The following is a 24,610-nucleotide window of genomic DNA, read 5'->3' as shown; positions in this document are numbered from 1 at the left end:
TGTCTGTCTGTCTGTTACTCTTTCACGCCAAAACTACTGAACGGATTGGTATGAAATTTGGTATACATACGGTCTAGACCCTGGGAAAGAACATAGGTTACTTTTTATCCCGGAATTCCCACGGGAAAACTTTTTAAGGCGAAGCGAAGCGCGCGGGAACAGCTAGTACGAGTATCATATAAATGTGTTAAAGTACTTCTGGGCAGTTCTAGGCAATATTTCCAAATAATTATTGCGAGGTTATAGCTGATCGTAAAAATGTATTTTACGATCATTTAGCTTAAATTACCTAAAACTCATTTTAAATGATTTTCGGAATAACCCGCATTCATTCGGAATTACCCTCGTGCAAGAAGTAAATATCAGCTTTTGAAACTAAAATATTTACGAATTTCGTGGGTATTTAGAGAAGTCTGTTAAACAGAGTTTTAGGTACTATATTCAAGTATACAAAGCGTCCTTACATGAATCAAAATGACCCAACCAGTCCTCATAAATTAACAACATACGAACATGTATCCAACTCACCCAAAAACCTTTCGGAATAACCCACCTGCACCTTATACCTATACGAAGATGTAGCTTGGCAATAATATATATAATTATGTACAAAATATACGAGAACTGCTACCTATAAAATCGGATATCGAATTATTATTTGTTGAAGTTTAAATATTTCATTTGAGACATACTTCCCGTAATAATGTTTGCGTTGTTCAAAGTGATGATTTTATTAATTAACGCAACCAAATTAATTAAAGCGGCCGCTTTCAATTTAATTCTTGCGGGCGCGGCGAGCGCGATGTGCGATGTGCGACTGTTGCCACTTCGCGGGGATCACTGCTTCATACGATTTACTATTATATTGAAGAGAATACAAATATTTTGGCAGAGGCAACGGACTGCTGATGGTGAATTACGAGAGAGAAAATGATCACAACTTTTTCGGCGACACTGGAAAACTTAGTATTTAAATTCATTGCTTGTCTTGCTCTGGCACTATACCGTCAAAGCAAGCGTGCAATACATTTAAATACGTTTAAATGTTCTAAAGTCACCTTAACAATGTGTAGTGTTGAGCTGGCGGGTGCAGGCGGCGGCGCGTGTCCCGCGGTCGTCCGTCTCCCGCGCCGGCCGAGCTGAGCTTCCTTCCGCCCCCGCCCCCCGCGCCCCCGCGCCCCCGCACCCCCGCACCCCCCGGCCCACTGACAACACCTCCAACTAAAACCCTCAAGGTGTTAAATTCATTACACTTGCCAAATTAATTGGCTACTTTTCTACCGACTCGTTAAAGCTCACTTACCATGACCAGCCATTTGCACGTTGACTTACATTTGTACGGTAAACAAATGAATTCATTTGGTTAAAGTGGTAATGGGTGGTGTAAAGCAAGTGCCCACCGGAAGCCCTGGGGAAGTGAGGACTCCACCGGCGGACACAGTAGCTAGAGTAATTCTACCGGGACCACAGAACAAGTCGCCGCATATAACATTAATTAAGTCATCGTCCTCATCATTAGAATATTTTGTAATTTTTTAAAACATTGTGTCTGATATGAGTCTAAATTTTGTTGATTTAATTAAGATTCATACTGCCTACGTGTTTATAATAATCATGCTCTGAAAATTTCAAGTTCGTAAAATCTAATTTCTCGAAGCGAAGTTTGTTTGAATTTGGTTTCATAGTTTGAAAGTTCTAACAATGGCGCCCAGGTTGCCCCGGGGGGAATGTTCACAATCTGAAGCACAATTACAAATGTTAATCAAAATTAGACTGACAAGTTGATAACGTGACGAGACGCGGCGAACAAGTTTGTAAACAGCCCCCCTCCCCCTCCGGTCCTCTGGACGTATCTACGAGGTCACTGCTCACAAATAAATAAAAAAACACTACTTAGGGCCTGTTCCACAATGTCTGGTTAGTGGCTACCTGTCGGATAAAATACATGCTGTCACTCTCTGTCATTATTTTTTAGACAGTGACAGTATGTATTTTATCCGACAGGTAGCCACTAACCAGACATTGTGGAACAGGCCCTTACTTAATCACAAATAATTAGTTATAATTAATTACATTAGATATGCTTACATATTAATCAGGTATTTGATAATTTATGAAAATATGATAATTAATATGAATAATAAAGTTTCATAAACATTTGACAAAGAAACAAAACATTCATATCTTCTTTAATTTCTAAAACAATAAACAGAGATTAGATAAGGCGTAGGTATCCTAAAAACTAGTTTTTTTTATGTCTATGTAGATATTTAATAAAGAGAGTTCTCCTCCTAGAGTGTAGTAGAGCGTGTGTTGCCCCGGGTGCCTCGTGGTGCCCCGCGGTGCCCGTACTCCTCGCGCTCCCGGTGCTCCCCGGTGCTCCCCGGAGGTGCCTAGTACACCTCGACGCTCTCCTGGTGGTGCACGGTGTCCTGGCGGAACATCTCCACCTCGGCCTGCGAGTCCTCGCGCACCAGCTTCTGCCGCCCCTCCTGAGGGACAAACGGGGAATCAAGCACTTCATACATTAGGCTTGAGCAGAGCAATACGCGTCCGAGCGACCGAGCGGCCGCCGATGCACCACGAAATCACAAGCGGTACGGTCGCTTGCAGACATACAATTTCGTGCTGAACGACTGGGCAGCTCGACATATCTCGAGCCTTTGCCGTTTACGTTTTATTCATTATTAATCTTTACCTATTTTAACATCCTATTAGGTTTTATTTCTGTATAAAAAGTTACGATACACAAGATAAAATATGTACCTATTGTATATTTTTATATTTAACACGGATGAAGATTTCCGCGTTTCGCATACATTCATCATGAATCCTAAATGCTATTGTGAGTAGAAAAGACACGTATATTACGACACAAGCCTTTCTTCTTGTGCGGAAGTGATCACGGAAGGAGTATTTTATGTTGTGAATTACATGATAGAAGGTAACATGACACGGGATTGATTACTGTAAAGTTGTATGTATGCAAAGCAATGTAGCGCTCTATAACAGGGACCAACACTTGCACTGATGATTGTGATAATATCATCACGTTTCTGCCACCTTTTCTTGCTAAATAAATAACTTATCTATCTATCTATGCGTCTGTAAAATAATTGCCCTGTAGTAAATGTTATACTCAGGCTTTAAAAAACAAGAAGATACCATGACGAAATTTTATTTTAATAAAAAGCAGTACCCACCTGCCTTGCCCCAGGTGGTGGCTCGTGATCGCGTCTCTACCCCTACACACTGGACGCGTACACCGCCCGCGTCCGCACGCGCCCCTACACACACAACACACTCTCTCTACTTCACTTTAATAACCTCACCAACAAAATCACATAAATCTGCAATTTGCGACTTCATTGCTCTGGCCTAAGCCGGGAGATTACTTCTGTATCTAGCAAGAATCGCTTCCGAGACGAGCAAAATGTTTTAATCATTTGATTTTCTTGATAATTTGGTGTAATGAGTACTTTTCCGTATTTAAAGCGATAAAATCTGATGTAAATAATATTCTACAGAGAATTGGTTGATATCATGTTGATATCTTTTGATAATACGCGGACGCGCAGTTCAAAATTTAAAATGCAACAACGATTTTAAATAATATTCTACAGAGAATTGGTTGATATATTTTGATAATACGCGGACGCGCAGTTCAAAATTTAAAATAGAAGCCACGATTTTCCGATAACTATTTTGAGGTGCACGAGCAATCGAGCATACACCTTGGGGTAAATAATAAATTAGTTATTAATAAGTAATAAATACCTATTATTATCAGTATCTATAATTAAATCAATTGTTTTCATCTCTCGCCGGGAGCATGTACGAGCCGCAACTCGTACATCGCCGCGTCAGCGGATCATTTTACAACAAACCAATAATTTTCCATGTATTCATTAGTATACTTTCAGCAATCGCGTCGGTTACTCATCCCCATCATTATCATAAGGCATTGGTTATCAATAAATCAATTTAAAGTTACAAAACTCTTATCATTTATCTACTGTACGGTCCGTACCGTACAGAGTGTATACCTGGGATTGCATGCGTACATACCTTAGGGTGCATGAGTATGAAGGGCAGCTCGGCGACCAGCTCGCCGTTGAGCGCGCCGAGGTACAGCTTCACCTTCACGCTGTACGACACGATGATGCCGAACGCGTCGCGCTGCTCCGGGTCCAGCAACCTGCCAGGATGTGGCATGTTAGTGAAGTACACTTGTATAGTGCTAAAGGGTGCACGACTATACGGCTACCACCGGAACACCGGAAAATCAACAAGCTGCAGTCTGAAACATCTGTTATGGACGTCAGAAGTGTGCCAGATCGCGCAGGTGGCAGGTACTCACAGCGTGGTGGAGGCGAGCGAGGCGTCGCCGGCGCGGCTGTTGTGCGCGTCCAGGGCCAGCCCGCGCAGGTCGCGGTTGTGGGCGAGTGATGGCGTCAGGTGCAACACCTTCTGCAGGCTCGAGCCCGGCTGCAGCGGGCATCCGTCCCTGCGCAACAGTAGGTACATGTCAGAGAGAAAACCACCAACAGAGTTTAAATAGGGCGGTCAGACATCCAAACGTCAGATCAAACCAAGATAGGTACTGGACAGCAACTGGTGTGTATGTAAGTATTGTGTGGGTATACTGACTGCGTCTCGACGCTGGCCACGGCGTTGCGGTACTGGCCGCTCTGGAACAGCACCACGTCCACGCCCTGCAGCACGCTGGCCTTGATCCGCTTCACCACCTTGCTGCTGTTGTTGCGCACGCACACGTTCACGCCCAGCGTCTCCCCGTGCAGGTACAGCTGCGGGGGACAGCACAGTCAGAGACAGAGAAACCTGACCCAGTAGCATTGTCAAGAGCGGTTTAGTTTCTTTGTCCCTACAAGGGTGATATTAACGACCATGTCAGCTATGTATTAGAAAACAGTATTTTACAAAATTAAATGATGTATCGTAAGACACGGCAGGAATGTGCGGTGATTATATGTGCCACTTTGATCTAAATAAAACTCAGAGACCTCATACGATGACATAATCCACGACTGAGTTCAGACAAATTTAAGTTTGCAGCCGCCAAAAACTGAAAGTTGTGAAATTTTAGGTCTCCGTGTCTTAAGAAGTAGGTGTGCCAGCTATGGTTGTTTTCTGACTATTTATCATAGTCCACGTAACCACGAGTTTTATGTCCATAATAGTAGGACTAGGTTAGGAGTAGTTTAGTAACATGGTGGGTACCTGCTTGTCGAGCGTGACCTCGAGCTCCAGCTCGCCGGGCGACAGCACGAAGTCCTTGCGCACCGTGGTGCAGGGCTGCGGGCCCGCGCGCGCCGGCGCCCACTGCGCCTTGCGCACGCCCAGCGCCACCGTCGACCTGCCGCAACCACACAACCACCGCGTTACACACAGAACTCAATATATGATCCTCTCCGGAGCGTAATACCAGATTCGGGACATAAGTAGTTGACTAGGATTGCACCAGAAATAAAGATAGCATAGGTAGGTAATAACAAACTAAATTATTTATTTAAGTACTGGTACTGACTCGCGTACACACAATCTTAATTATGTTATTACTTACATATCCTTTAAATGTTATTTTATAACCCTGATGTTGTTTTTGCGTATAGTTGCGCAAAATGTTACAAAACTGATAAACTTAAAAGAGGTTATTCTGAACGAAAAAATTACGTTGGTAGGTACCTATCCGACAAAATGTTTTTTCGTGTCAATAATTCCTTTAATAGAACAAAATTTCATATTTTCCACCTCATTCCGTATTCGTACCTTTTTGCCTACCATAGACAGCTATTACAAGATATAAACTGTATAATATAAAAGTTGAGTAGAATCTGACCGCAGTAGCTGCAGGGTGCATGTTGTCCGAGTGTGAACTGATCCGAGGGGGGCGCGCGGGGGCCGCGGGGGGGGGGAGCCTTCATCGGCAGATCACAAGTTCCGAGCAACTTCGAGACTAATCAAAGCGGTTTGTCCGATTGAAAACTTTTCTTATACCTTCGTATAATTGGTTTCCGAGCTCTCGCGGAGGAAAATAAAACTGAGAAGGTCTTCGGAAGATTGCTTATTAATCTCTTTAGTTGTTCGACGCGAATTAAAGTGTTGAAGTTGCACGTCTCCAAGATATTACTGCGGTTGGATCATATTTTCCGCGCGAACTCACCATCAACTGATTTTGTCTGTGTAGCTATTAAATTTCTTGGCTATAAAGCTTTATCTTACTCAGTAAGAAAATTCTCGTTCTACAGCATCTCTGAGACCTAAAGCTGAAATTTTATTGACATTCAATTCGCTATCTTGCAATCGCATAAAGTAAGTACAGTAGGTACTACCTTGAAATCAAGAGGATCTACTGACTGAGATTACATAGGTACCTGAAGTGGTACGGTCAGCCTTATAAGTAGCAATGTACTGTTTATACTTTTATACTTTTTCAAACTTACAAAGTGGGATTGTTTCAACTATTGCTAACTTTATAGGCAGTCAGACAGCTAGTGGGTGCATACCTGCGGTGCGAGCGGTCGATCTCGGTGTCGCCCACGAAGACCTTGACGTAGTAGTGCACGCCGCAGGGCTCGCCCTCGTCCTCGAGGCCGGGCTGCAGCGTGACGGAGCCGGGCGCGCCCGCCGGCACCGCCAGCCGGAACGGCGCCGCGCCCGCGCCCAGCTTCTTCATCAGGCGCTCCTGCAAGCTCCACAGGGTCAGTGTGGCTACGTAAACAAACTAAATCCCACAAGGCAAGGACTCAAGAACTCCACGTCGGAATTGTATTAGTTATATCTAACAAGATTTGAGGCTCCTTGGGAGAGCCCTATCCCCAGTAGTGGGCGTGACTATCAAAGTAATCGAATTTATAACGTAATAGAATAGAATTGATGAACCGTAGAGTACCACCGATGAACTGTAGAGTATCTAGGTACATTATGATGTTGTATTGTGTGAGGTCTATGCGTCGCTGGCGGCTCGCGGGCGCCGGCCGGGCCGCTGCGGCGCCGCGTGTAATTACTGCGGGAGTTAGAATAAAAGCCGCGCCATAATTCAGCTCTAATCCCCCCCCCCCCCAGCCCGCTGCCGCACCCCTCCCCGCAGCCAATTAATGGATTTAAATTTCCCATGGCTCGCTACATCACCCACCGGCCTATCGCCAGATTAATGCTCACCACCTAATCCTGCTTTATTACCATTCTTCAGTCAATATTTGTACTTAACGAAGTGGTTTAAAATGATATCAAGTGTTTTATTGAAGGATTTAACCATCGAAAAAGGGAGTAGCACATGGAACTTTTAAATCGAATCTCTAGCTATTTCCTATATAAGTATACATTAAATAATTGAAATACATACTTAGTATTGTATAATGTAGTCCCAATGTTATGTATGTATTATGTATAGGGTTATGTGGGCCTTACCTGCGTCTTGGAGAGCTCGTAGTCGCGCTTCTCGGGCGGCGGGTAGACCTGCTGCGAGGCGAGGAACAGCTCCTTGTAGAAGTTGAGCCCCATGACCTCGTCCTCGGCGCGGCCGTAGCGGAACGTGCACACCACCTGTGCGTACACGCGCCGCCCCGCCGCGTACTCCTCGTCCACCAGCACCACGCCCTCTGCAACACACGCCACGCCACGTCACGCCACAGGGCTGCCACCGCACGGACGGGCTAATACAGCCATTCTTTCAATTAATGGCTAAGTTTATTTTAAAACTCAGCAATTATTTATTGAATTTTAAAGATGTTATATACCTACGTACCTACTGTCTGGAAGTATTAAAAATGTAGTTAATCGTAGTTCAAATATGTCTATTAGATAACGACCTACACTGTGAACTGATACGTAATTCGAGCAAGAGCACGCACCGATGGGCTCCACGTAGGAGATGTGGTCCACGAACTCGCGCTTGCCCATGTACAGCGTGAGCTTGCCGTTGGGCGCCACCTTCTTGAACACCTTGAAGTTGTACACCATCTTGTCGCCTGGTAGAACCGCAGCAGACTGGAGCGAGCAGCGGGACTGTGCGGGGCGGCGCGCCGGGCCCGCTTATATGCAGGATTACAGCCGACCAGGTTTCTAAGCCGCGGCGGTAATCTCGTTAGCGGCGGTCACGCGGCGTGACTCAGCCTTCCGATGTGGAAATGCGGGGCCCCGTGACGCACGCGGGCCGGGGCGGGCCAGGGCGGGCGGCCAGGGCGGGCGGCCGGGGCGGACCGGCGCAGCGTGCTGGTCAGCACTAAACTTCCTGCAGACTCATGAAATTCAGATAAAAAGTACCCATGCATTGATGCAACCGCATCAAGACTACATATAATGCACGGTTACCCAAACATAAGTAGGCGGCCCAGATGCAGGTACTGAATAAACGTATTTAATTATTTCTTTCTAGACCAAAGAAATGTCCAGTCCATTTCTATGAATCCTACGTTCTTGACCTATGATTATGATCTGTAGAGTAGTCAGATGATGAATGAAGGAAGTTCCCGGGAATGTGTGGATTATCCCGGAAATGTATCCTTAATTTTCCATTTGTATGTGTAGTACAAAACTTCACTCCAGCCAGCTCCACCACTGAACTCCAGCCCTAACAGTTTTATCCCAAAACTCGTAAATGAGGATAAAGTCATAGTCCTCAAGTCAAATATTTTTATTCATCGTACAAATATAAAATTTTCTGATGAACGTCAATTTTTACAAACTACTCTCCGTTCGGATAAGGGTGCGGGGGCAATATTCAAAAAATATTTTATCAAAACATGCAACCAAAACAATCATATCACCTTTAATCACGCATGTGGATCAGTATAATAATATGACCCACATACCTATATATCTTCTGCTGACATGTACCCGTCAGTAAACAAGTCTGGAGGCAGCACTTGTGCGGCTGCGACGCTGTAAGCCGAGTCTGAAGAAGCGGACACGAGCACGCCGTGTGTTGTCGAAGGTCAGACTTTTATCACAACTCAGGAAGTTTATAAATTGCTATATTCTTAACTAGCACCTCATAATTATGAAGTGGTGGTCGCAACACCTGCTTGTTAATGCTGGCAAGAAATACATAACCTATCTAGCTTATGATAAGTAATAATAATTATAATTATCACTACAAAATCTATCAATAGGTTAGGTAGGATATCAATCTATGTAGGTATATTTATTAATTACATATAAAATCAGTAGATTTTCGTAACTCACAATGGTTACTCAAAATGTATTCCGTGCTCTCGCTAAAACGAGAAGGGCTAGACCAATTTGCTTATGTATAAAATTTTTATTTAATTAGAGCAGAGGATTAATGTAGATGGGCAGGCCATCTGGCAAGGTGAGAAGACGACAGATGGACCAAGGCAGTGTCGGAGTGGTGGCCAAGGGAGGGACGGCGATCAGTCGGTAGACCGCCGACCCGGTTGGTTCGATGACGTTAGAAGAGTAACTGGACCAAACTGGATGAGTGTAGCACAGGACCGTGGAGAAGGCCTATACCCTGCAGTGGGTTGACACAGGCTGATGATGATGATGATGACGATGATAGGGCAGAGAAGTTTTCAAAGGTGACTGAAATCGGAAAACAGGAAAGGTATCGAATATTAACAAGTAGGTAAGTATATGTAAATATTTATAGATAATTATGTCAATAACCATTTACGAACTGATACACAAATCCACAAAGAGGTCCCCTGTCACCAGTAACTTACCTACAGTTGCTACATTGCTACGAACATTTTAGAAGTAACATGTTGCTATGTTATGTATAGCAGGAACTTGGAGCTAGCTAGTCTCGCTACTGCTACTACTGAGTTGAGTGTACATGTACATAACTATACCTAATATGAATACTTCGTGTTCATCCCGAGGCGCTGATTTAAGTAAGTTCCTATAATATTACTTTGTTATTTCAGTATTTATTATCAAGGGTTTTTTGAAATAGCTGTAGGTACTTAATTAAAATGAATGGCTGCAACTCAATGGAATTTGGTATCAGTTGAAATGTCTTAGGCAGTTAGTATTAAGATTGTAGATTGAGGAGTCGCTAACGGAATCACTCATGAACCTCGGCCATTCACCTGCATCGGGCGTCTCTGTCGCCCCTCCTGCCGCTGACGTCGCCGCGTCTCGCTCGCACTAGCGGCCACTCTCTACAGCAGACTTGCGCAAGCGTCTCGGGGAACTCCTCATGAATCGCATTGTTGTGTTCTACCTGGCGCCGACTAGTTCAAGTTCAAGTGCTAATGTTATTGAGCAATCAGTTGTCTGCCGACCAGCCAAGTGACAAACTGCTGATATTTTGGACCTAGAGATTCTACGCTATTTACAGGTGATAATATTACTTACTAAGAATTTGCTTACTTTTGTCGGCGATTGGGGACAAGCTGATGATGCGCACACGCAAGCGCATGACAGAGCAGTGACGTCACGAGCAGGGCCGGCGAGAGGCGGGAGTCGCAACTCACAACATCAACAGTGACTGCGACCGGTTCGGCACGTGCTGTGTTGAGGATTCGCTCTCTGGAATCTTGGCATACGAGGATGAAACTGTAAATGTGTGACAACGACACTGGGAATGGGAAGGTGTCGTAGTGTGGCGGTGGAACTCGGCGACACACTGTGCCCCAGTGGAGCGCGCGCCGAGTTCATTAACAGTCCACAATCACACGCGGCTCTATCTAAATTTAATTATACCCATTATTTATACACTATTATTAGGTATGATCGTTATGGGCAAAATTATTATGGCACCTATTAAATTTAACAGCCCATTAAGTGAGTAAAACAGACATAGTGAAATAATGGCAATAGATAGTGGACAGATGCATGTTTATCTCACCCTCCACGATTTTAGGAACATTTTGTATCTTTATGTGGTCGGTTTATGTTGTATGTTTACATGCGTGTTACAGAGCGCTCATATGGCAGCTTCATAAGGTGATGTCATATATTATCACGTCATGAAGCTGCCCGACTATAATCAATCAGCCGCGTGAAATGAATGCTACATGTATATAATATGCCTATTGTATAAACATACATAAAATACCTACATAACAAGTAGCATCCACGCATAACGTGCGACCAACATAAAACTGCTTAGCTTTAGATTCCTATAATTATTATACCTATCTATTTTTAGTATCGGTTTAGAACTTGAATAAACAACAGTGTCTTAACATATCATCGAGTTTCTACTACCACCGATCTCAACAACATAACATAACATAACATCTAATGTAAGGGTGAGCTACCACATCCCCTTACATTTTGGTCCTTCCAGACATTTTTGGGAGTTTTGTGGTTTTGTTGCGTTAGCGAATCGGTCTAGTCGGCCTTCCACCAGCGGACCTCCCCGGCTAGATTGAGAGTGCGCACATAACGTAGCGAGATCGCTTTCTCTCAGAATCAAGAACCAGTGAATTTGGAAAAACAACCCTTTTCACTACAACTTATCATAACAACAACATAAACAAAACAAGATGAACCTAACAGAAACATTGGCAAAACAATCTGAGCTGCTGGTGGGCCTGATGACGTCACTCGTCGTCGTGCGCAAGCTGCGCCGCCGGCGGGAGGCAGCGCGTGCGCCGCAGCCCGCGCCCGCCCCCGCCTGCTCCGGCTGCATCGTGCCCTCGATGCCGCCACCACACCACCAACCTGCCATGGAGATGACCTCACTACCCAATAAACATAAATTTGATATTTAAGCACTATTATTGATAACATTTTATATACTTATTATACTTACCATAAGTTGAACATTTATTTTAATTTGGATTGTATAACATTGGTCTTTTTAATTGATTGATTTAATAGTTATCTCTTTTTGATTTGGCAGCATGTATAAACATACATAAAATACCTACATAACAAGTAGCATCCACGCATAACGTGCGACCAACATAAAACTGCTTAGCTTTAGATTCCTATAATTATTATACCTATCTATTTTTAGTATCGGTTTAGAACTTGAATAAACAACAGTGTCTTAACATATCATCGAGTTTCTACTACCACCGATCTCAACAACATAACATAACATAACATCTAATGTAAGGGTGAGCTAACACATCCCCTTACACCTATATACCTCTTCAAATGTAGTAAGTAATGAATTGGTTATTGATTTCAGATGTTGTTGGTGTCGGTGGTGCAGTGAGGTGACGCAGCCGACGCGGACATGACGGCGGGCGCGGAGCCGCGGGCCCCGGGTAATGCACGCAGCAGGCGACCGCTGCTGGCCCTACACCTCTGTTGCAGACCGCTCACACTGTCCTCCGCCTTCCTCATCCAGCCACCACTAGCGGCGGGTTGATACTCTAGCGGATGGAGGGCCTCCCAACGTTTGCCTGCCACTGCAGGAACAGTTACATAACTTGATCCTCTACCCCAATGCCTAATACAGCCGCGTCAAAAAGTCTTAGATATATTGGTTCACCGAGTTTAGCATGCTAAACTCCTGTTTCTAAATGACACTCAAAAACCATGGAAGTAGAAAAAAATAAACTTTTTTTTCTATATGCTTCGATGTCTAAAACAAACACAGAATGCCTCCGCCACCGCGTGTTTCTGAGGGTCCCGGACACTCTTGGGTCCCGGGCAGGACTGCTGCTGCGTTCTACTAACAGTGTAACAGTGCGCTGAATTCCGTGTCCCTCTGGAAATGCTGACTGGCCCCGAGTAAAGAATCTGCCGATTCAATGCACAATTCAGCACATAACTGGATACTGGATTGTTTGTCAAATACTTATTACATTACTGACGCAGCGTACGTGTGAATGCTCATAAAATTTGTAAACAATCTTGTAGGTATTTGTTGGTATCAATCTGAAAGACTTTAAATGTTCTACGACTTTTGGAAATTCGCAAAAAAAAACATTTGTTTCTCCATAGAAACTTTGATTAAATTACATTAATGTATGCCCTACATTTAGTATATGTACACATTATTATTATTATTTTATTGATGGTCAAGTTACTCTTGGCTTTTGGAGAAGCAAATATTTTTTCGCGAATTTACAAAAGTGGTAAGTAGATTAAAAGTATCTCAGATTGACCCTGAGGCACCCCCTTTCGGATTTGTATACCACTTTTGCAACATCCTATGTCTACTACACTACAACACTACAACAACCATTTCATGTATATCTGCATTATTATGTACTACATCAGGATCGCTGCGTCAGATTGAGCCCGACGTTTGCGAAACAAATCCATTATTTTTCATCGGAAATCACAGATTTATTGTGAAGCATTCGGCAATGAAAATAAATAAATCGTGAGCGAGGACGGGCGATATTAATTTTTGCCATCATTCGAGATTTACGAGCGAGTGAGTGAGAGCTGCCGCGCGCAGCCGCCCCGTGACGCCCGCACGCACCGACCCATGTTCATTGTTCATGTAGGTTACACATACTTAGTGTTCTACCCTGATGGAGTATCATTATAACAGTATCCCACTTAAAAGCAGAACCCTGTCCAATATAGTGAATGTATACTTACTGTACTTCTTCCCTCATTGCAGGAGTGGTGGAGCTGCGCGAGGACGTGCCGCTGAAGGGCGGGGGCGCGGGGGCGTGGGGCGCGGGGGCGGGGGGCGCGTGCGCGGGGGGCGGGCTGCGCGCCGTGGTGGCCAGCTTCGCCGCGCTGACGGCCGCCATCACGCTGGCGCTGCTGGTGCAGGTGTACGCGGGGGTGGGGACGGGGGCGGCGGCGCACGGGGCGGTGGCGGCGGGCGGCGGCGCGCGCTGCTCCCGCGCGGGGGCGGCGGCGCTGCGGGCCGGCGGGGGCGCGCTGGACGCCGCCGCCGCCGCCGCGATGTGCCTCGTGGTCGCCGCCCCACATGCCACCAGCCTGGATGCGTGAGTTCCCTCTCCTTACGCTCCATACGAATAATTTAAATTCATAGGCTTACATTTAAGTAATATTTTTTATTTACAACATACGTAAGTATAAGTAAGAATAATATATTTTATCTAAGTATCTACAACCCATATTTCCAGGAGTGGTGCACTGCTTTTATGGCGGTATCGTACCGAGCGCGGTATACCCCCGCTGCTGGTCCGGTGGGGCGCGGTGGAGGGCGCCACCGCCCCCGCAGCCAACATGTCCGGGGGCGGCAACGCGGGGGGGCGCGCGCCCCGGCTGGTGTGCGCGCTGGCGGCGCTGCACGCGGCGCGGGGGGGCGCGGGGGCCGCGGGGGGCGCGCGCCTGCCGTGGAAGGACTGGATTCAACCGGCTCTCGACTTCGCCAGGTAAAACTAAGTAAATAATTATTGTACCTTATCTATAAATACTTAATCAATTTACCTAAATATTCGTCACCGAAAATAACGATAGGCATTTTTTATAATTACTTAACGTTTTTTGGTCGTGATGATGAACACTTCTGTGGTAGCTATTGATTGTCCTATGACAATAGTGATAAAGATATTAATTTGAATGTGCTTTGATGTTCCCATGCAGTGAGGGCATACCAATATCAGGTCCGTTGTCCGCGGCCCTGTCGCTGGTGGGGTCGGCGCCCCCCGCCCCCGCGCCGCTGCCGCGCCCCCGCCTCGCCGCCGCGCTGCTGCGCCTGCAGAACATGACCGCCGACGGTACGTCCACAGCCTACTTCTAACCAAATGCAAGTCCTCATTCTATACTTAGATCAATTTTTTTTTAAAGTATATATTGGCAAAGCTTCAACTTAACTGTCTGTCTGTATGTCAACTAATTGATTTTAAACCTATTTTACATTAACAGATGTGTTGTCGTGGTGTGGCGCGGGCGAGGCAGTGACGGTGGAGCGCGCGACGGGCGGCGCGGTGAACGTGACGGCCGAGGCGGGGGCGGGGGGTGCAAGGGGCGCGGGGGGGCGCTGGCTGCTGTGGGCGCCCCCGGGGCCAGCGCGCGCGCTGCTCGGCGCTCTCGCCGCCTCCGCCGACCCCGCGCCCTCCGAGCTCGATCCTATTGACGCCGCCATCTACAGGCAAGCTTATTTTTTTGCAGCTTATTATACCTTCTTTATTTACAAAATAATCGTAAGTAATTTCATTTAGCAACATATTAAAACTTACACTTGTACTTACATATTTACCTGTTTATATTATAATCGCAGGGCATCGTTGACTCTGAATGAGACGCTGTCGGGCGCGCACGCCGGCCCCGCCAGCGGGCTCGCCGTCGTCGACTCCGGCGACGTGTACGTGGCGCTCGTCACGTAAGCCTCTTTATTTACCTACTGGATGCTGCACCTGCAATGCAGGACAAACACTGTTTGACAATTTTATTATGTGCTTAATCGCATAACGAGCGTTTCAAAGTGATTTTCCCTCTTTCAGAGGACTGTCAGTCTGGTTCGGCTCAGAGGCATTAGCAGGAAACCCGCTCTCAGAGGGGGGCGCGGACGCAGCGGGGGGCGCCACCGGGCCGGGGGAGGGGGCGGAGGCGGGCTGGGTGCGCGACGAGCCCGTTGTGCCGCTGGACCTCGCTCCGGCCATGCTCGTGCAGGATCTAGTCTGCGGTACCTATATGCTACATTTTAAAAATATTCATTCTTTTCCTAGGGACATCACGAGTCTTTGACGATTGACACAAATGGTTAACTCCGAAATAAAGATATAATAATCCGAAATACTTCATATTAAGTATTATTATTATAATTAACTCCAGGAACTCGCTTCGTGCTGGGCGCGGAGTCGTCGGCGGCGCTGGCGCAGGGCGGCGCGGGGCTGGCGGCGGGGGGCGCGGCGGGCGCGGCGGCCGTGGAGCGCGCGCGCCTGGCCGCCCCCGGCGTGGCGGAGGGGCCGGCCCCCGCCCCCGGCGCCGCGCCCCCGCCGCACGCCGCGCTCAACGTGGTGCTGCAGCGCGGGGACACGCTCGCCTCGCACGCCGACTCGCGCGGCGCCGGCCTCGCCTCGCGCTTCTAGCCGCAGTCACTGCCGCACACTCCTGGCCGCGGCCACCAGACCACCAGCACACGCGGGCCGGCCGCGGCGGCGCAGCGTCCACTACCGAGAGGGCTCTCTGCACTCAACAATGTTGCAACGATCAACGATGGAGTGCCCATATCACTAACTGCGGTTCATCATCAAATACTCACTGCCACTAATTCCTACAACTGAAACCTTCAGCTTAGGCCTGAACAACATGGCGTTGAACCTACTTATCTAGTTACGTACTTATATAATTAATATCTAAATAAACTATTTATTTTGCACCATCACTTGTTGCAGTTTACTTGGTAACTAACACATTGTAATAATTATAAAGACGTTTCATCTATTATGTTCCACTTATGAAACATGCTCGTTCTCCCACAAGCCCACAACCCAGCATGAACAGTCACCGAAAAGCTACCTCCAGGAAAAAGTATTGGTACTTATACAGTTTATAGTAAGTTATCTGTAGAAAATACCTAATCTAGATTCTACATAAGACCTGAGACGTTTTTAAAATATTTTGTTTTTAAAGTTGGTACAAAATAATAATAAATAAATAAATAAATGAAATAATTTTATTTCAGACTTATTAAATTAATTACAATCAATAGTCCATATGGTGGTTAGTAAACATGATATTATAATGAAATGGTTAATAAATACACAAACACAATAAAACGCACAAAATAACAAAAATATAAAAAGGGGTACACGGCCCGTTTTATAATATTAGGAGTGCTGAAGTAATACGTAGTACCTAAGCGGTCATTTTATCACACAACTATGAACTTACACGCTACTTAGTCATTATTCAACCTGACCCGTAGTAATAACAGATCAATGATGGTAGGATTAATAACTGGAGAATTGGACAAATAAACAAATTAAATAAATAATAAATAAACACTTTTAAATAATAACAACTATTATACATATACCATATAGGCAACTCAACTAATCACTTATGTAGGACATATACAATAAGGAAGTGGATGTGACAGTTGTTGAACATAATATATTATTCTGTAGATTATTGCCATTCAGTACTTCGATCTTAAGTACTACAAGTAAAATCGGTTCAGCCGTTTCGGGGCTACGCTTTCAGACAGAAACACCTACGGAAACTTGCCAACAATAAACTTTTAACACCCCTATTTTTGCGTCGCTTGTAAAAAAATGCAGTTAAATAATTATTCATTCAAACTAAGTACCAACATAGTAATAAGTGCATGAAAAGATGGCGCTAGTCGTTATCAACAGCAAAAGATACTTATCTACTTAACTATTTATAGCTGATGATGATCGCGAACTGCTCTAGCGAGGAACGTGTGAATGCGTCGCAGTCGCACACAAACATGCACCACAAGGCAAAACAAGTGCACGTTTTCCTTTTAGCTAAATGTGTTTATATTTGCAATTGCAAGTACCAGTGACGTCGGCGGCTAGTGGGACGTGTCATACTGTGAGCCGAGTGTGAGCCTGCGGGGTGGAGGCTGGTGGAGGGCCAGTGTCCTCGCGGCCAGTGGACGAGGCGTCAGCGGCGGGCAGTGGAAACTTATACATTATAAGAGTGCACGTGACATTGTGATCCGTGGCCCGTGGCAGTGACCGCGGCCGCTGTCGGGGTGAAAGAGCGCTCGACACAACTGCAGTTAGCGGAACTACTTTATACGCAAGTTAGTATTTGGATAATGTCATTGTATTGAATGCTAAGTCCATATTAGGACTCGGTAGGACTATGTAATTATCTTACTTAAGTACTTAAATACATTCTCAAGTGAAAATAGTTTTAGTAGCCCGATTTACATAATATTAAGTGATTAGGAGAGTATTTTAGTAAGTACTTATATACCTACTTACACCTGAAAGACAAGTTCTTTATGTTTTGGTTCGCTGCGAGTGTACCTACTGAAGCAAGTACTTAGCGTTTACCTACATGTTTCAACAAAATCACTATCATAAAGCATTCTGCTTTTCTGCTAAACACTAAAGATATAATGTAATGTTTGGTAGGGCTCAATTTCTAGGTAAGCACTTAAAGCGATTCAACAGGAGTTGGTTGTGGAACTGCGTTGTTATGCCTTTCAGAGAATCAACCATAGTACCTATATAAAATTGTATCCGTAAAGGCGCAATTTCATGCATCCCAGCTAACATATAAGGCCCCATAAGTTCTAAGATCAAGAAAATTCGTAGCGACGTAAACCGCCTACTGAAGGCAACTTCAGTAGGCGGTTTTTTCTAAGTTCCTGATGTCGTACACTATCAGAATGACCGCCTGAGTGATCTCTTTTCCACTTATTATACTTCCCATCGTCGAATAGTGGGTACAATCATGGCTAATCTGGCTATTATTTGATTCGGAATCTCGACCAAAACACTTAATTAACTTGCGAATAATAGTTTGTATTAGTAGTTTTTATAAAATAAAGCTTGCTTGATGTTAGATATTGAAAATTTGAAACGATAAGACTTTATCGACTATTCTAATAGGTATACTCTGTTTTTCATTTAATTATGACCATTTCCGCAGTTGATAATGTTATTGCCAATTAGACATCACTATCGCGGTCCGGACTGTAGCTACACGTAGTTAGGTGCATAAACATAACTATTGTGAGTTAAGTACCCAGCCAGATATCTTACTCATTTTATCTTTAGTAAAGTACATTTTATTATACGATCGCAATTAATCATTTCTCTATTAGGTATTTATACCTGCTTACTTGGTAAGCATCTACGACAAAAATATCTAAAAAGAAATTAAATATTAGAAAACGCATACTTACAAAAGCCCCAGACAAAAAAATATTCTAAACGGCAAACAAAAATTCTTGCAACTTTTGTGGTGGTATTTGCATCAAGGCGCTATTATACGCAGAAATAGCGCCACCGCAGTGGATAAAAAATCATAACTGCCAAGGCCATCCTCCTCGACATGCTAATTCCAATTTTTTGAACCTACCTCCTAATCCTTGGTGCCTGGCATGTAGAAGTTGCCGAAGATATCGCCAGAAACGGCCGTCGTTAGCGATTATTAGATTAACTTCTATTAATTATATTATGTAGGTATGATAATCATTTCAGCGGCTACACAACCATACAAGCAACACTTCGGGCGGTGGCGGTTTGTGGAACCGCCGGAGCCATGCGCCACGCGGCGCTGCTGCTGCTGCTGACAGCGGCGGGGGCGGCGGGGGTTGCGTGGGTGGAGGCGGAGCGGCGGGGGGACGCCGAGCTGCCAGTGTACGGGGGCGCGTGCGGCGCGCTGGGCGGCGCGGCGCGCTCGGGGCTACCGGCGTGCGGCGGCGCGGCGTGGGACTCCCCGCACTGCGTGCTCGGCGCGGTGCGGGCGCTGGCGGGCGGCGGCGTGGCGCTGTGCGTGCCGCTGGGCGCGGGCTGGGCGGCGTGCGCGGCGCGCTGGCTGGCCGCTCTGCGCGTGCAGGACGCGGGCGACGCCGCGCCCCCCGCGCGCCGCGCCTGCCTCGCCGCCTCCGCCCCCGCGCCCCCGCCGCCGCTGCTCGCGCTGGCTGATCCAAGCGTCGCCGTGCAGTACCAGCTATCTGAGCGCGCGCAAGAGATCCTGGTGAACTACACTATCGAGTGAGTCCTGTTTTAGGTGTTGGCATATTCTACACTTGTATTAATGGAATTGCATCTTAATTACAATACAAAATATATTTATTTGACCCATTTTCACACACATTTTACAAATACACAAGTCAGTAAAATTACGGATTGTTGTTGTTAAATTACACAAGTCAGTTAAATTACGGATTGTTGTTGTTGTTTACAGGATGACCGATACAAAACATTGTGAAGGCTGTGTAAATGGCACGTACATCCCGGCTTGGTGCGAGGGCGGGGGGTGCGCGACGCTGCTGGTGGAGGGGGCGGGGGAGGTGGTCGCGCTGGGCGGGGCAGTGCGGCGCGGGGCGCTGCGGGCCGCTGTGCGGGGCGTACGGGACCTGCCGGCGGCGCTGGCGGCGCTGCACGGGGAGCGCGTGCTGGCGTGCGGCTGGCCCCCGCAGCTGGCCCCCCTCGCCGGCGCCGCGGCGCTGCCCCCCCCGCCCTGCGCCGCCCCCGCCGCCGCGCGCGACTGCAGCGCCGCGTCGCTGCCGCGCGAGGACGAGTGTCCGTTCGAGACGCGGCGCCTCGCCAAGCTGCTGGACGAGAGCACGGCCAAGTACTCCCCGCACGTGGCGCGCCGCCTGCAGCGCCTGGCGTTCAGCGCGCGGGAGGTGCGGGAGCAGGTGGCGGGGGGCGCGGCGGCGGCGGCGGGGCGCGCGCGGGGCGGCGCGGGGGCGGGCGCGTGGCGCGTGCTGCTGCTGGCGCCGCTGGGCGGGCGGGGCGGGGCGGGGCTGGCGGCGGCGGCGCGCGCGGCGGAGCAGGCGGCGGGCGGCGCGCTGCGGCTGGACGTGCAGGACGCACGCTGCTCGGCGCGGCGCGCGCTGTACGAGGTGTCGGACGCGGTGACGCGGCGCGGCGCGGCGGCGGTGGCGGGCGGCGCGTGCGAGGAGGCGGCGGCGGCGGCGGCGGCACTGGCCGAGGTGTTCGGGCTGCCGTCGCTGAGCTACACGGCGGGGGCGGCGGGGCGGGGGCGCGTGCTGGCGGCGGGGGCGGCGCGGCAGCTGGGGGCGGCGCTGGGCGCGCTGCTGGCGGCGCAGGGCTGGCGGCGCGTGGCGGTGCTGAGCGACGCGGGGGCCGCGGGGGCCGCGGGGGGCGGGGGCTGGGCGGCGCTGCTGGGGGCGCAGGTGCTGCTGCACCACGTGCTCCCCGACCACGATCACTACGACGACTTTCAAAATAGAACCTATGAGGTAATAACTCATAACTTTTAGTGGCGAAGGGTGAGACTGAGAAACCTTCGCCTCGAGTATTAAGATTTTAGATAGTTTATCGAGATCACTCGAAATATGCCTGGGAAGTATGCAAATTTGTGATCTCAGACGACCGAATGGCGTAGTGGTTAGTGACCCTGACTGTACTGAGCCGAAAGTCCCGGGTTCGATTCCCGGCTGGGGCAGATATTTGTTTAAACACAGATAAGTGACCAGAGAGGTCATGGATGTGCCCGTAAAATGGCAATAGGCCCGCCCCCTATTACATTGGGGGCGGGCCTATTGCCATTTTACGGATAACATAACACTGATGAAAAGTGAGTGCAGCAATGCACCTCTGGCTACCCCGCAAGGGAGTACATTTTTAGTACAAGGTGTGAGTGTTTGTTGTTTTTAACAACTCGGTAAATGTAGGTACTTATAACGATGCGATGACGTATTGTTGCAGTGGTCGCTGCGGGCGGAGGAGCTGGGCGCGCGCGTGCTGGTGGTGGCCAGCGAGGACGAGCTCGTGGTGGAGGCGGCGCTGTGCGGGGCGGGGGGCGGGGGCGCGCGGGGGCCGGGGTGGGGGGCGCGGGGCGGCGCCGTGTGGCTGCTGGCGCGCGAGCCCCCGGCCGCGTGGTGGCGCGCCGCCCCCGCCTGCGCGCGCGCCCAGGCGCCGCACGTGCTGAGCGTGGCGCCCGCCTGGGCCGCCGACTGGCGCGACCGCCCGCACACGCCCCACCAGGTACTACACATTACTGACATCATCATCAGTTCTTACAGGGTGTTGGATGTAAGCTCAATAACGTGACTCGACAACTGTTTGTATATCTCTAGGCGGAGTGGATATCACGCTGGCGGGAGCAGTGCGACTACGTGCGGGACGAGGGCGGGGGCGCGGGCTGCGGCGAGGCGGGCCCGGGGGGGGCGGGGCCGGGGGCGGCGGCCGCGCTGCTGCACGACGCGCTGCTGCTGTGGACGGGGGCGCTGCGCCGCTTGCCGCCCCCCCAGCAAGATCTACTCTACCGTCGTGACGTGCGCAGGTCTGTGCTCTGTGGCGTACGATTAGCTTGCCCCACGAGTGGACAATGTGGCCATCAGCTAATTAATACTTGATGACATTGAAGAGAAGTTTTTAATCTCTGACTGACTTAATAACTTTCTAGAACAACTTGTATTCTATTCTATTCTCTGTGGGGTTGTTAGTACCTACACCTGGCTCTCTCGAGTGGAACCTTTACTTATGCATATCCCCTGGGTCTACTGCCTTCCTAAGCTTGGACCATTTCCCACCACGCTGGTCCATTGCGGGTTGGTGGGTTCACATATCTAGATGTGCTAAATCTAGGTAGGTATGCAGATTTCCTCACGATGTTTTCCTTCACCGTAAGATCGATGGTATACATTGTACTTAAGTTAAAAGAACTCATTGGTACATGTCAGCGCCGGGATTCGAACCCGCATCTCTTGCGTGGGAAGCGGCCGCTTATCCGACTGAGCTACCACCGCTCTACCTAGATACTTAATGATAATTACGTACAAAGAAGTAATATAATTCCCGTCTAGGTACATGTAAATAAAATAAAAAAATCTTTCAGACAGTTAATCGAGTACATCAAGGAAAGTAACTACAGTGGTCTGACGGGGCAGTTCGAGTGGGAGGACACGGAGGGCGGCGGGCTGGCGCGGCGCGGGGCGGTGGTGGTGACGCAGTGGGGCGCGGCGGGGGCGCGGCGCGTGGCCGAGTGGGGCGCGGGGGGGCTGCGCGTGTTGGCGCCCCTGCAGTGGGTGTCGGCGCGGCCGCCGGACGACGGCGCCGCGCGCTGCGTGCTGCAGCCGCTGGCCGACGCGCTGGCGGGGGACTGCCGCGCCGCGCTGGGCGCGCTGCTGGGCGCGCTGCTGGCGGCGCTGCTGGCGGCGCTGGGCGGCGGCGCCCTGCACGTGCGGCGGGCGCGCGAGCGGCGGCGGCGCGGGGCGGCGCGCGTGCGGGAGCTGCCGCCGCCGGGCCCCTGGGAGGTGCCCCGCGAGCGCGTGGTCATCAACCGCAAGCTGGGCGTGGGCGCGTTCGGCACGGTGTACGGCGGCCACGCGCGCCTGGCGCCGGGCGGCGGCTGGACCGCCGTGGCCGTGAAGACGCTGCGGCGCGGCGCCGGCACAGAGGACAAGCTCGACTTCCTGTCCGAGGCGGAGGCCATGAAGCGCCTCGAGCACGAGAACATCGTGCGGCTGCTGGGCGTGGTGACCGCCAGCGAGCCCGTGTGCATCATCATGGAGTTCCAGGTGTACGGCGACCTGAAGACGTACCTGCTGGCGCGGCGGCACCTGGCGGGCGAGGGCGGGGACGCGGCGGGCGAGGTGTCGGCGCGCACGCTCACGGCGCTGGCGCTGGGCGCGGCGCGGGCGCTGGGCTACCTGGCGCAGCAGCGCTGCGTGCACCGCGACGTGGCGGCGCGCAACTGCCTGGTCTCCGCGCGCCGCACGCTCAAGCTGGGCGACTTCGGCATGACGCGGCTGGTGTTCGAGCACGACTACTACCGGCTGGGCCGGCGCGGGCTGCTGCCGGTGCGCTGGATGGCGCCCGAGAGCCTGGCGCTGGGCGTGTTCTCGCCCGCCTCCGACATCTGGTCCTTCGGCGTGCTGCTGTACGAGATGGTGACGCTGGGCGCGCTGCCCTGGGCTGGGCTGAGCAACGCGCAGGTGCTGGCGCGCGTCACCGGCGGCCAACACCTGCCGCTGCCGCCGCGCCTGCCGCCGCAACTGTGAGTACTAGCCACCCACCACCACATTATCACTAAACATGATGTTAAGTACTAAAGTGGTGTACTAGTAGTGATGGTACCGTGTGCGTGTGTGTTGCAGGGCGGGTCTGATGCGGTCGTGCTGGGCGGCGCGCGGGGCGGCGCGGCCGGCGGCCAGCGAGGTGGTGTCGTTCCTGGCGACGGCGGCGGGCGGCGCGCTGCTGGCGCCGAGCCCCGCCGAGCCGCTGGAGCTGCTGCCGGCGCCGGGCGAGGGGGGCGGGGACGGGGAGGGGGGGGAGGGCAGCGCGGGCGGCTGGGGCGGCGCCACCGACTCCACGGAGCTGAGCGACGAGCTGACGGACGACGCGAGCGACGCTGGCGACCAGCTGCTGGCCTGAGCGCGGCGCGGGCTGCTCCGAGCTCCGGCACTCACTGCTGGCACGCGCGAGCCGGCCGGAAGGGTCGGACTGTGACTGCAGTCGGAGAAACTCCTTAACCGTGCATCTAAAGGAACGGAACAGGTCGTCCACGTGGATAGGCTCCGTCAAGCAACTCACCCGGGGCGTTGGTTGAGCTGAGGCCCGCCCCAGGGCTATGTAAATCATAAATGTTTCAGCAAGATAATGTAAATAGTATAATAGGTGTCGCAATAACAGAGTAATTATTACCAAAACCATAATTATAGTACCTAGGTATATACACCAAAGGCAGCCCATTCTCAGCCACGATATACGTTTTGTGTAAGTAAATGTTTTTAAAAGGCTGAATAATAATTAATTACCAAATATTATGCAATGTTATACATAGGTACAATACAACATAATAATGGGAGATTTTCTGATATCACTATATTTATGATTTAGTTAAGCTGTCAAAAACTATTCTGCATCATAATAACTTTGAGATTTTATAAAATTGTGGGAACTACAGGAGTACAATAGAGATATCCTATGTCTAAGTACTGTGCAATGAATTTAGACTTATCCGACTGTAAATAAATTTAATATTAATACCAAGTTAAAAGAATGTATTTTGCTTATTTAATTCATATTTATATCTCACAACCTGAAACTATGCTCTTCCCATATCCTGCCTCAATATCCCACCTAATACTTTAAAATTC

The 24,610-nt window shown here is 49.4% G+C and overlaps 3 protein-coding genes across 4 annotated transcripts; 2 read left to right on the top strand and 1 right to left on the bottom strand.

The window, feature by feature from the left end:
* Positions 1-2,040: 2,040 nt before the first annotated feature.
* LOC105394825 (arrestin homolog) lies at positions 2,041-8,143 on the bottom strand. Its single transcript, XM_038120720.2, has 8 exons — positions 7,875-8,143; positions 7,432-7,622; positions 6,528-6,706; positions 5,242-5,377; positions 4,651-4,808; positions 4,361-4,507; positions 4,069-4,198; positions 2,041-2,492 (listed from the first exon to the last, which is right to left on the bottom strand). Exons 1-8 carry the CDS (start codon positions 7,981-7,983, stop codon positions 2,394-2,396), a joined length of 1,149 nt encoding a protein of 382 aa, XP_037976648.2. The 5' UTR covers positions 7,984-8,143; the 3' UTR covers positions 2,041-2,393.
* A 1,890-nt stretch (positions 8,144-10,033) lies between these two features.
* LOC119694615 (fibroin heavy chain) lies at positions 10,034-16,210 on the top strand. The gene is made up of 9 exons (XM_038121391.2): positions 10,034-10,327; positions 12,134-12,212; positions 13,526-13,862; positions 14,004-14,255; positions 14,467-14,600; positions 14,749-14,974; positions 15,104-15,205; positions 15,327-15,508; positions 15,658-16,210. Exons 2-9 carry the CDS (start codon positions 12,182-12,184, stop codon positions 15,912-15,914), a joined length of 1,521 nt encoding a protein of 506 aa, XP_037977319.2. The 5' UTR covers positions 10,034-10,327; positions 12,134-12,181; the 3' UTR covers positions 15,915-16,210.
* An 853-nt stretch (positions 16,211-17,063) lies between these two features.
* Positions 17,064-24,529, top strand: LOC119694604. Of its 2 annotated transcripts, none has more exons than XM_048627930.1 (7): positions 17,064-17,602; positions 19,014-19,529; positions 19,723-20,746; positions 21,216-21,494; positions 21,587-21,792; positions 22,348-23,508; positions 23,609-24,529. In XM_048627930.1, exons 2-7 carry the CDS (start codon positions 19,075-19,077, stop codon positions 23,883-23,885), a joined length of 3,402 nt encoding a protein of 1,133 aa, XP_048483887.1. In that variant the 5' UTR covers positions 17,064-17,602; positions 19,014-19,074; the 3' UTR covers positions 23,886-24,529. The 2 variants fall into 2 exon arrangements, with proteins under 2 accessions (XP_048483887.1, XP_048483892.1); XM_048627935.1 differs by having other exon boundaries at positions 18,996-19,529.
* Positions 24,530-24,610: the final 81 nt, after the last annotated feature.

This window comes from Plutella xylostella, chromosome 4 (assembly GCF_932276165.1).
Source record: "Plutella xylostella chromosome 4, ilPluXylo3.1, whole genome shotgun sequence".
Lineage (NCBI taxonomy): Eukaryota > Metazoa > Arthropoda > Insecta > Lepidoptera > Plutellidae > Plutella > Plutella xylostella.
Note: the sequence above shows the minus strand (reverse complement) of the source record. Positions and strands in the feature narration are given on the sequence as shown.